Source organism: Odontomachus brunneus, unplaced genomic scaffold, assembly GCF_010583005.1.
Source record: "Odontomachus brunneus isolate Ranch 3 - 2012 unplaced genomic scaffold, Obru_v1 Obru_scaffold_106, whole genome shotgun sequence".
Taxonomy (NCBI): domain Eukaryota; kingdom Metazoa; phylum Arthropoda; class Insecta; order Hymenoptera; family Formicidae; genus Odontomachus; species Odontomachus brunneus.
In genome coordinates, this window is record NW_022639556.1 from 41,637 (window position 1) to 54,152 (window position 12,516).

The following is a 12,516-nucleotide window of genomic DNA, read 5'->3' on the forward strand; positions in this document are numbered from 1 at the left end:
GAGAGAGAGAGAGAGAGAGAGAGAGAGAGAGAGAGGGGGGGGGGGGAGAGAGAGAGAGAGAGATAAAGAGAGAGACTCCGAAGTATTTTCTACGGAATTGGCGGTCGATTAGGCTGCGCCGATAGATCGAAGATATTACGAATTCGTTGCTATTGCTACAACACCGCGCGATTTTCTGTCGCCTTTAGATTCTTTTCGTCTTTTGTTAATCAGCAACGACTCGTTCTCGGACTGATCCACGGACCGACAATGAAATAGTGTAACTCGATGTATTACATAAGATGCAACGATGATATTATTTTGCAGATTTTCGGGGCCCTTGCGTGTTGCGCCTCTGAGTTGGTTGAAGCGAATCCGAGATTGGGTGTAATCATGTACGCGTAAATCATGATACTCTACGTGTAGACAACGTAAACTATGTATGCCATCTGTGTAGGCAATGAGCAATCTACGAATGTCGTTTGAAGAACGCACGACTTGCTGAAAAAATTAATTTGAAAAGGTTGATATTTTTATTTAATCTTTGGAATACTGATGTAAATTTACGAACGTTGTTTCTTGAACAAGTCAGAGTTTACAAAATTGTCTAGTTGCAATCTCACTTATGGAATTAGTTCACCAATTTATGTAGTAAGATGAAAATTTTGTGCAATTTGTTATCTCTTTTAAACATTGCACTTATAATTAAATAGATACTTGGTAGCTGTTTCATATAATTATTCTTTTTTGTATTTTAATGTAATTCGTAATATTCTGCATAATTTACATTGTCTACATGAAAAACGACCGTGTCGTATGCATGGAAAACTACGCGTTTACTACGTAAACAATTCGCGTAGACGTAATCTTGGAATCTGTGGCACCTCGAGGCGAAACCTAATTCCGAGGAAACCCTGCCTTACGACTCGCGTGATGTCATTCATTCGTCTTGATTCGATGCTGTTGATTGCAAAAGGACACGCGGCGGACGTGTCGTTGTGCGCGCTCTCACAGCGCCAGTCTCTACGTTCAACATCCGCTTCGTGATCGAGAGCTTGATAATATCGTGATTGCGACGTAGCGTTGATTTTCGCGTTAGAGCGCTCATTAGGTGTGTCTACGTGAGTGTGATTATTCATAAATAAGGCGGTAGTTAGCGCGCCGAGGAGGAGGAATAAAGGTGGGACGAACTCAGCGATTGATTGTAACGTAGTCGATAGCGTGAGTGTAAATGCCTGACGTGGTGTTACGTGTAGTGTAGTGCGCATATACGCAAATGTATACGTTGTCCAGGTTTGTATCGAGAGACTAGTAGTTGTGTACAAATGATTTCGTCTTCCCTCTTTAGCGTCGTGACGACTCGATCGGCGTTGTATTGTGTCAGTTTCGTTATTAGAACGTCATCGTCGTCGTTGTCGTCTTTGACGACTGTGTGATTGTCTTACCGATGCCCTACGTTAGCTTGTTCCGTCATCCTATATTAGGGCTTCTAATTGTTGGGATGAATAACTATCTGGATATCCGAAATTGGCTCTGATCTGAAAACTCAAAACCTATTCGGATTCAAGTTTAGACCATAAGAAGAGATTCGGATCCGGATCTAGGACTGATTCACAGAACCGAATTCGAATTCGAATTAAATAAATAAAAAGAAAAAAATCAGATTATAAGGTTGATCAATTTGATAACAAAATTACCGAAAGTAATTATTATTTGAATATATAAATAGGCACGATTGTTTTAGACCAAGTTGTCAAATCGCGGGTGAAAAATGTTGACTTATTGATTGTCAAATTTTTGAAAGGAAGGGTTACTGCGACTGTGGTGCCTACTTGGTCGATGCCCTGGCAAACTTAAATCCGGATTCAATGCTTTAATTGTTCGAGTATCTTGGAAAGTTCGAATGTCCCAATAAACCGAACTTGAAGCATGTTGCATTTACTTACTATCTGGATAATCGGCTATCCGGATGTGTCAAAATTAAAAAAAAAAAGAAATTCATCGAAGCCCTATCCTGTACCTTACGCATTATGCAACTATGACAACCTTATTTCTATTAAATCAATCAATAGTCTCATTTGTATTCCTCGATCGGCCAATTGGTTCCATTTGTCGTTAAGTTATACTTCTGTTTTTGTAAATAGTATATCAACGTGAGAGTGAAAGGGGGGAAGGAGGGAGAGGGAGAGAAAGAGGGAGAGATTATAATAATTTGTTGTGTTCATACACTTTGATTTTCGTTTCCCTTCTTCCAACTTTCCTCTTCCGCATTCCATATTGTTGAACTTTAAGTTAGGGCTATCAGTTGGTATCCTATGTGTCGGCTGACGTGATATACTTGGCGCACGAATTCTTCGTTATATTCATTGGAAGAGTCAGGACGTAATATTTACGACTAATGAAACGTCGTGGCGTTGAACACGATTGGACGGTATATGATTCGTATTGATCAGATTTCTTCAGTACATATTTTAGTTATTCTCCCGTCGCATTTACTTCACCATATCGATATCTTGTTTATATATACATTCAGTTTTTCAAATCTTGATTTTGCAATTATTAATCATTGTGAGCTGGTCTTTTTTCCTATTAAGCTTTATTTTGATCACCGAGAAAATTAAATTTTAAGTTTAACAACAAACATCTCAAAATGCAAGTACCTAGACAGCAGTTTTAAATGTGCAGTTAATGCCATAAACTATATTCGCGTTCTATTGCCCTTACACAATAAACAAGAATCGAAACGCGTTTCTGAAACAGCATAACATGTGTTTCGATTATATATATATATATATATATATATATATATATATATATATATATATATATCGGTCGAATTATTTCGTATAGGAGGAAATTCGTTGGAAAAGTCGAATCGTGAAGAAACGTTTTTCGAAAATTAAGATAGTCATAATGTAACTTCAACCGCGCATTTTTCACGTGGCATTTTTCTACGCGTGATTAATTAATTGGCCGAAGCGGGGTGCGGTGGAAATTTGCGTGTGGCGTTAATTAGTAGCGTTAATTAGATTTTGGACAGAAATTTTATCTCCATGAATACTCGAATCCAAATTTTATACTTAAATCCTGAATTTTACGAATTTTTTATCCTACTGATCTTTGTCGCGGAGTTCTCATTTGTTAACATTTTCTAATTTCACGTTCAGAAAGTTTTTTCCTTCTTATCAGTACTTATTACTTATATGTTTACATAATCATTTTGTTGTTATTAATTTTTCTGAACAGAGATGTATCACGGTACGCGTATTCTTATAGTCTTTATTATATTATAGTCTTTTTTTTAGGATCTCGAAGGTATATAAAGAGATGATTAATCGCGACACGGAGATGCACGTGGACGCGCGAGAACCCGAGTCGAAATTGAAGTCGGTATTCATGATGCGTCATTACTTGACGAATAATCGTAGCTTCGTGAATCTTTAATTGCACGTCAGTCTGTGCGTATTGCATACGCACAGACTGACTGAGGAATATAGACCCATGGCCGAAAATATCACGGTCCATAATACAAAACTAATAATTATGCTTTGAATTGAAGATTAAAATAGTACATAATTCGCAACTATGTATATTATCCTCCCAATCTAGTGTAAGTCTTGCAAGTACCAATTTATACTCTCGTTAACGTTTTTTGGAAATTTCGATTTGAAGATTTAAAAAAAAAAATTGAAAAGGAAACAGGAGGGCAAAGAAAGCAATAATGTTATGCACCAATAGAGATTAGAGGTTAGAGTCGGTGCAATAACAATGATGGACCGAATTGATAAGACGGCGTTAGCGGATTCAAGGTGAAACACGTGTGTCAAGGAGAGTCTTGTTAGAAAAGCAAGTCTGGGAAAACTAGCAAGACTTAGGTTGATATTCGTAGTTGCAAATTATTTACGACCTTCGACTTAATTGCAGATTCGTATTTACATGAACTGTTGTTCAATTGTTTGAGACGTCAATATTGTTATGAGATAAATATTATTATATTAGATTAATAAATAATCAGAGATTCGTGAAGTTATGATTACGTATCAAATGACAACGAATTGTGAACACCGGCTTATGGGGTAATTTCGATTCGGATCAATAGAAATAAGAAGCTCGTCCCGCTGTTAGCAATAGTTGCCGATTAATCACGTCGGCAATGTCTAACTATATTATATATATGTGTGTATACCTCGCGCGATGTCTCGATTTTCGCGACAAGAGGAACATAATGGAAAACGATTAGGACAGAGATTAGAGTTTCATCCAAAAATGATTTCTCCTCTGACTCACTTGTGCCTTGCCCTCGATCATCCTTCGCTGTTCTGTATCCAGGTATCCCTCTTTTCTAAATAATCGTCTTTGATGTTCGATGTCCTTTCTACGAATAAGAGACTACCAAGTGATCGGTACCACTAAGAAGCGTGCTCCGTTTGCCATAATGATATTAGCTCGTAATCGATAAATGTATACCTAATAATCTTACGATTTTTAGCCCTTAACATTTGACCGTGAAGCATTCGGATCGCGGATATTGTTGGATCTCGCCTTGTCCAGAAAAACATATCTAGAATATTTATATTCTAGAGATTACTTCTTTTCCCGCTACAATCGAACACCGAGCAATTCTGAGCGGAACGACAATTGAACGTTTGTCTAATTTTCACGGGGTCATCCTCGTCTCTTTCTACAAGGAAATCAGTGTCGATAATCAAAAGTCGTGGCGAGGCTCGACGCTCATCGGAACTGAGATGCTTCACGATCTTCGTGATTATTGTAAAAAACGCTGCTCAGTTTGAGCGCGTCTATTATTATATGCTAATTATCAGGAATCATCGTCAGCACAGAAATTCATACGGTTTCACGACAAATCAGACGTTTATAATATTCTGTCCACGCGAGTGTCACGCTGAGACGCGGTCCGACTGTCGTATTGACGGTGCGCGCGGTATTGTTTTCGCGTGTGTATTGTTTTGGGACAAAGAGACGGTACTCGCGTTCACCAACTTGCTGCTGATGTTATTGAAAGAGTCGACACGTTTGATCGTATCTCAGTCTATTGTTACAAGAACAGTCACAGTGAAATAACACTGGTCAGCAGACATTTTGCGCTGAGACAAGAGTTTCCAATTCTTGCTAATTTCGAACCGCTGAATTGAAATCTAGCGAGCAAAATGTTTCATTAATAACAGTTTTAGAGATGTACGACAATGGAGTTTTACACACATTTTTTTTCAAAATTATTTTTATGTCTAGCAAATCTTTGCAGAAATATGCCAACGTCGGTATGTCGCAATTAAGGGTGAGATCACTCTGTTAGAATCATTTCACACTTCTTGTTTTATTGCCCTGTTAGGGTGATTTATTGATGAGAAAACAGTTTCCTCGTATGAATCCGCTTTAGTTTAACCAGGGATTTAAAAGGAAGTAGTATCTTATTGGAAATGTGCTCTTTTCTTAACGTTGTGCTTTAAGTATTGTTAACAGCGTTGCTTTACGAGCAGGACTGTAATATGTCGCGCTCCAGTGCGTTAAGAGAACCACTTTCATTATACTTGGCTGACTTCAGTGAAACAAAGATGCAAGTCAACTCCATTGATTCGTAAAGGATATGAATTATACTTTAGGGGCAAAGTAGGAGATGATAAGATTTGGATTCCTCTCATATTTTTGCAAAACTTGGACATGTAGCCTTGCAATATTGGTTAAAAGATGAAAATCGAGTTATACTTTTCCCAAAAACTGTTACAAACTAAATTTTTTTATTGTTATTTTCTTGCTCAGGGGATTCGAATCACGCGAAAAATATATAGCAGAAGTGCTTGGCGCAAACGTCAAAAGTTAAAAATTGTTAAAAAGTGAAATCATACGAAGTTCTGTGAAATGTCCTGATTATCGTACAGCGGATCATGAGAGGCTGTTGTGGCTGGTGATATCCTCGTTCGTAACGACGGTTTCGGAGGTATTGATGACTAAGATGTATTCAATTAATGAATTTTGTACCGTTAATTGTAGTCGCGAGAGAAAGAAGGGTGAGAGGGAAAGAGGAAGAGAGAAAGAGAGGGAGAGGGAAGAGAGAGGGAGTGAGAGAGAGAGAGGAGAGAGAGAGAGAGAGAGAGAGGGATAGACGGAACACGTGGAATGTTTCCGTAGTAATTGTAGCCTCCGACGTGTTATTTGTCGCGATGCTCGATTTGAATATCAAGATTTTGATACTAGAGTAAAATCTTTCACAATCGTTCGCGGCGTATTTGTGCGTTATGTTAATCTCCCTCCACGGGAAGATTATTTTCGAGCTTTTGCGTGACGGTTCATGAATTATGCCGGGATGTGGAGGGAGAGAGGGGAAGAGAGGGTCAAACGGTGGCCTCTCTCGCGCGCGTAGAGAATTGTTTTTGTGCATTATTCAAACGAGCGTCGTAGCAACCCGAAAGAATAGAGGATATTTCGTGGCACGCAGCAGCAGCAGCAGTACACCGAATGGTAGTAGTCTGGACAGCTTCCATTTTCCAGGTCTCAAATGCGCCGTCGCTTGAAGAAAGTGCGTCTAGTTTCGCTCGCGGATCGAGCATTCTCGCTTCAAATTAGATCGGCTACGGGTAAACCCGCATGGATCGACGCGCGGCTAATTATCGTGACGCTACGCAACGGCAGGGTACACATTAACAAGGGAGAAGGAGAAAGACAGAGAGAGAGAGAGAGAGAGAGAGAGAGAGAGAGAGAAAAAGGAAGAAATTAACGCGAATTTGTTTGCACGTGCTCGCGCGACCTTCTTCGACGCGCGAAGCTAGTCGTACCTTTCTTGAGAACCGCGCACGATTGTCAAGGACAGATCGGTGTCAGCAATTTTAAGACTATTTGTAAACCTTGGGTGTATTTTTTAGAGAACAGAGTTAGCGACATTGTTACCCGCTATGCGAATATCAGTACCATAACGCCCACTTATATCCGTACAATGAGTTACGACGATATTCTATAAATGGCTGTACTACTGTAAAATCAAAGACATAGCGTACAATAAAGTTTAGTGTTGTAGGAGACACAAGTTGGTCAGACGATTGGTGAAAAGAGATGAGGTGAGGTGACGTGACGTGAGGTGAGATGGGATGTTGTGTTGTTTCTTCCCCTTTCGTTGTGTCCTTGGCTATGTTCGTGGTAGAAAGATAGACAAACGTAGAAATGTTTGGTTGCAGGAAATGTCGATGGTAAAAATAAATAACACACTTCATCATTGTCATTGTCGCATAAAATTTATTTTCCAACTGTAAAATTTAAAGAAGAGTTCCAAAAATTTATTTTAAAATTTATTCAAAATTTTTAAATTTTTTCAAAAATTACTATAGAGCGCGCGCGCGCAAGATTACCGTAGAGATATCACGATAAAGATAATAATTTCATGTTAACTGATGTTTTAATGTTTGATAAGTAATAATTTACTTATAGTAATGCCAGATCATAAGTGTGTTCCACTAAACATCAGAATATCCCATCCAAATTCCTTTAATCTTAGATTGTCTCGGTTAAGCTTGTCGTTGCCGATTTAGATTAAAATCTGTGAATACGTTTCTACATGCTTATTGCATTTTGTGCATGAGGGAGCGACTCGTGGTTTCTTTACGTATGCCAGCAGAACATAATATCTATTCAACGTGACTTCCTCTTCCTCGTGTTCTCGTTGCTTCTTTATATATGGACGCAAGATCCGATGAGTCATTATGTTTTCCGTTAAATCATCGATGAATTTGACTTTCATGTTGTCGGGCATGTTAGAGACGAAAGGATTGACCGCCACTATGTGTTCTACGAAGTACAAACGTGGCGTTAGTTTTGGGCAGATTTAATTCGACTTTCATTCACTTACGATTGTCTAATTTAGCTTCACGTTCTCTACTCAAAAAATCGTATTTTTTTTATCAGTTATAATATATTCATTATTTGGAAAAGAATATTCACGCTATTATACCTCTGAGCATCTCTCGGTTCTCATAAGTGAATGTTTTCTCTCTTTCACTGCAATGAATGATTGCAAAGCCTGTTTCCTCCAGAATCCTCCGCAGAGACGCTCTCGAATTTTTAGAATATTGAAAATATGGTATATAGCGGTTAATATCCTAAAGAAAGAAATGCTCGTTTATTTGAAGTCGATTTCTGCTGAACTCATTATCACGTTAAGTGTGTGTTGTATTATTTCTGTGACTATTGTTACCCGCATGTAAGGCTCGTATTGTGGATTTTTTTTCATCTCATGGTACGACTCGAAGCTATCGTGGTGCGCCAAAAACTCGACAAGTGCTCGGCCGCCTGGTCGCAGTAACTTGTAAATATTCTCGAAAGCTTGTCTAATGTTCTGACACCAATGCAAACATGAGAATGACACAACACAGTCGTATTGTTCGTTTTCCTCACTTGGCAATTCCGCTTCGATATCCAAAACAATAAATGATAATCTTTTATCCTTGGCATAATTTAGGTTGCCATAATCCGTCATGTATTGAGATATATCGGAGCCTGTAAGATACAAAAAAATGAAGAAGACAAAGAAAGAGATACTAACAAGCTTATGGCAAATTTTCATTCGTTTACCTATGACTACTACATCTGGTTGCAATCGAGGCAGTAAGAACTCTTTGGTAACGTCACCGGGTCCAGATCCGATATCGATGCATTTTCCTCGTACCATAGATAGTTCGTTGCTAAATTCCTCTATAACGTTCTTGGCGGATTCGCGTTGCATCATATTCGCGTTAACATAATGTTTAGCCAAATTCATGATGTGATGCGGCTTAGACTCGGTTATCTATACAAATGCTTGGAAGTTTAAATCACGCTCCCGCAAAATTATCTTTTCCACAAATAATCTCTTCCTCATAAGCCTCACGTAACCGAGTACTGCTGAAAATAGCGCTCTCAGGAAACTCACGAAAAAACTGAAGAGGAGAAGACGTAGCTGCTATTTATATAGTCATCCTAGAAACGGTGGAGGGGTATCTTTCAGAGGTAGCTTTGAAGGGCATCTTTGAAAATATCTTCCTATATAGAATTCTATTTCATAACTATTTCAAAATTTTTTGTTGTGTGTACAATCGAAAGCGGAACGGTTTGAATACCTTTTTTTGTAGTGAAGTTAGTGATCCATCTAGTTGTCATATCTGAAGATCACTGCTAACAGGTTCGCACGGCAATCGGTTATTATGACAAAATCCGAAAAGACAATACGTGTGAAAGTCAATTTTAATAAAATCTTCTCGTAAATGATAAAAGTAAATTTTATTATTTAAGAATAATAAGAATATCTTGTGCTTCACATAAATATAAGCAACATTTAACGGCACAACCTAAACTGAAAAGTCCAGAAAAAATGTAAGTATTAAAGTAATACAAGAGTTCTCTCTCTTTCTCATTACTTATTAACTTTAATTTATTATTTTACTAAAAGATTATTAACTTTACTAGAAAAAAAGTGTTTCTAGTCTAAGTAGTAGTCTAGTATAAACTATTTTGCTCTCATTTGTACTTCTTTGCAATTTCCTTTCTTAAATGTGCTTCTCCATTTCTTTGGTTTCGACCAATGAATTAGGTTCTCTCTCTGAGATTCATTTTATTATATAAAGTAGATGAAATCTATCATTGATAAATTACCATTTAAATCATGATCGTATGATGATATCTTGTTTGCTAATATTCGTGTATATTTATTTTATGAATTATTGTGTCCATTATTGCTTTTCTTATATATATTATTAATCTTTATATAGACTGTCGTCTGCGTAATAGTTTGAGAAAAATAGTATAATTTGTGTTATTAGTTTTGTATGCAGAATCTGAGCTCGTACGTTTCGGAAACCCAGAATTTCTGGAACCGCGAGGACACGTTTTAAAAATACCGCAAGTAATTTGACTAATCAGAACGGGAAATTTGTTGCAAACTTTATCTATATTCGACAGTGTAGATGAATGCACCGAGTTCCTTCGTCTAATCTGCACTATTATATACTTTTCTCGTCGAATATAAATTTTTCTATTAATTATTCCTCATCCTATAAATGAAACTCTACTAATTAATTTTTATGTTGCGAGAAATACTGCTTCAGCTAGTAGTCGGATCTAGGTCTCCCCACTTGCCAGGCGGGATGCCATACCAATTCGGCCACCAAGGCTTCGACAGTATTCCTCCTAATAGAACCTTACTCAGAATGTAAACAGAACGTCTTTTTTTCTCCTGGCGTATTAAAACGAACCATATCATCAAATAGTCCGTAAGAATTGAGTAAATTATTCACGATATTTTTATTTGGGAAAAAATATAGTTAATTTTAAAAGTATTACGGAATGTAATATAATTTTTATGATAAAGATGATGTATTGTTAAAGCCTGTCGATATTACGTCACTAGTTTTTTTTTTATTAAACGAGCGTTTATGATTGAGTATCGATTCTCATAATGAGTACATAATTTTTAAAATAAATATACACATCTTATCGAACAAACGAAAAGTAAGTGATGCATAACGTTTTTTATTACGATTTTATAACATGTCGCATTGTTTTGATATGCCAGATCGAGTTTAGTAGATTTTATTAGTAATTAATTGCATATATGTTTTAAAGTTTTTACTCGATTATTTCAAGTGTATCTCTCTTTTCTTTTTTTTTTTTTGAATAATATACTTGAGCTGGCATTGTGTCTAACATTGAATCGCGATACAATTGCTTGTCCCTTCATGACGTAATCACTATTCTTCCACTGACCCGTTGACATGTGGCTCCTTTACATATTTTGCATTTTTTCTACAAGAATAGACAAGAATAGACTGACACGGCTACATATATACATATATAGTTATTGTTACTGTTATATGTGTCTTCTGTCACATATATATCAAAGAAGTAAATGTTGGGTGAAGCAATATTATTGAGATACTTTTGTTTTAAAGTTTTTTTTTACCATTTGAACGTCATTTACTCGTAAGTATAAAATCAATTTTTTTTTGGAGGAATGTTATTAAAACTTGTGTATGTGAACACTTATAAAGAAACGCGTGTCCCATGTATTGATCTAGTTTACAACATATTAAGAATTCATTAAAACCAGAGGGGGACACTATTGCGGGTTTCCTTGTAAGACGAGTTTTGCCGTGACTTTAGTCGATCAGCAGGGCTTATCACAATTAATTCGCGATTCGGTCGAGTATTCGAGTACTGAAAGACCCGCTTGGATTCTAGCCGGGGTATCCGAGCCCTTAAGCCTCTGTTATCTTACGGTCGCATGTATTTGCCTCTCGGACATCGGCGTATTTGCATATGCGACGACACACTCCATACACGTCGAGATAATATACAAGGTGTTTTCCTAATCAAACACCCGTATTTCACGAAGGACGAGGGTGTCCTTCGTTTTTCGGCCCGAGAATGGCCCTCGCTCAAATCCCACGCTTGAAATCGACCTGGCGCCCTTGCTCGCGCAACCCCACGGATTTTCTCCAATTCCCGCGAATTTCCGAATCGACTTCATCGCGCAAACATTCCGACAATGATATCACCGGCTTGCCGGTGATCATTCGGTCTCCATATCCGGGCCGACCGTTGTCAACTCCGATTAAACTCTGATCACACATTTTTATGTTTTCGCATACTAAATCAATTTCTTCGCTGCGCACATTTTACGCATTTTTCCCCGGTGAGACGAACGTGTCCGAGTCTCGTCACGTGACGTTACATCGGAGCTGACGTTATACTCGTCCTTCAACTACCGTAAATCAGTTTGGCGACGCCTGTATAGAAAATATTTATGAAACTCGGCTGAGTTGACCCGCTCCTCTGACGCCCCGGCGGCTCTCTTTTCTCTCGCCGTCTATCTCCATTTTCCCTCGCGCTCTGCGCGAGGTAATGCAATATGCACTCGCGTCTCTTTCAAAGGAGATAACAAAAGGTCGTAGCGCGTACGCACCACCGCTCGGAGTTTATAGAAGCACGGAAGCGCGCAAGAAAGCTCCGGGAGATGGAAAGATACGTCGGTCCAGCCGGAACGCAGTCGCCATCGTCGTCGTCGTCGTCGTCGTCGCGGCTACGCGTCATTTTCTCATCGTGCTCGATCAGATTACTTTCCACTTGCGCGCGAGTCCTCGTTGTAAATTTTTAACGACGACCGACTCGTATACTTGCCGCCTTTTTTATAATAGAACGGAACTGCGTACGCGCGCGCTCCTTTATCACGTGCCTCTCTTCTCGTCGTCGTGCAAAATATAGCGCGAGAAAACGCCACGAAAGAATAGGAGTGGGATAGTAAAGTAGGTACGAGAAAGGAACGGATTAACGTGTCTGAAAAATTGGTGCATTGTTATGCGCGCCGACTAAGGTAGTCGCACGAGTAATAGAGACTTTATGTTCGACATGAGGTGAAACACACGCGCTATTGGCGAGTTCGTTATTCAGAGTCTCTTATACTTAGAGCGAATTCCTACAAATGGCGACTGAGAACTGATTTGAATACATATTTGAAACTTTTTCGGATCGATTCTGATCAGAATAATTCCGTTTTCTCTC

General features: G+C 38.4%; 2 protein-coding genes across 2 annotated transcripts in view; one reads left to right on the forward strand and one right to left on the reverse strand.

The window, feature by feature from the left end:
• Positions 1-12,516, forward strand: part of LOC116849084 (1-phosphatidylinositol 4,5-bisphosphate phosphodiesterase classes I and II) — a 283,574-nt gene that overhangs the window by 12,417 nt on the left and 258,641 nt on the right. The gene's annotated exons all lie outside the window — the stretch shown is intronic.
• The window catches only part of LOC116849087 (juvenile hormone acid O-methyltransferase), an 8,864-nt gene continuing 3,549 nt past the window's right edge, over positions 7,202-12,516 (reverse strand). The window contains exons 2-5 of the mRNA XM_032825877.1: positions 8,557-8,888; positions 8,180-8,481; positions 7,937-8,084; positions 7,202-7,773 (exon numbers count right to left, since the gene is read on the reverse strand). Of these exons, the coding sequence (XP_032681768.1) occupies positions 7,514-7,773; positions 7,937-8,084; positions 8,180-8,481; positions 8,557-8,743 (897 nt within the window). The 5' untranslated portion in view covers positions 8,744-8,888 and the 3' untranslated portion in view covers positions 7,202-7,513. The remainder of the gene's footprint in view (positions 7,774-7,936; positions 8,085-8,179; positions 8,482-8,556; positions 8,889-12,516) is intronic.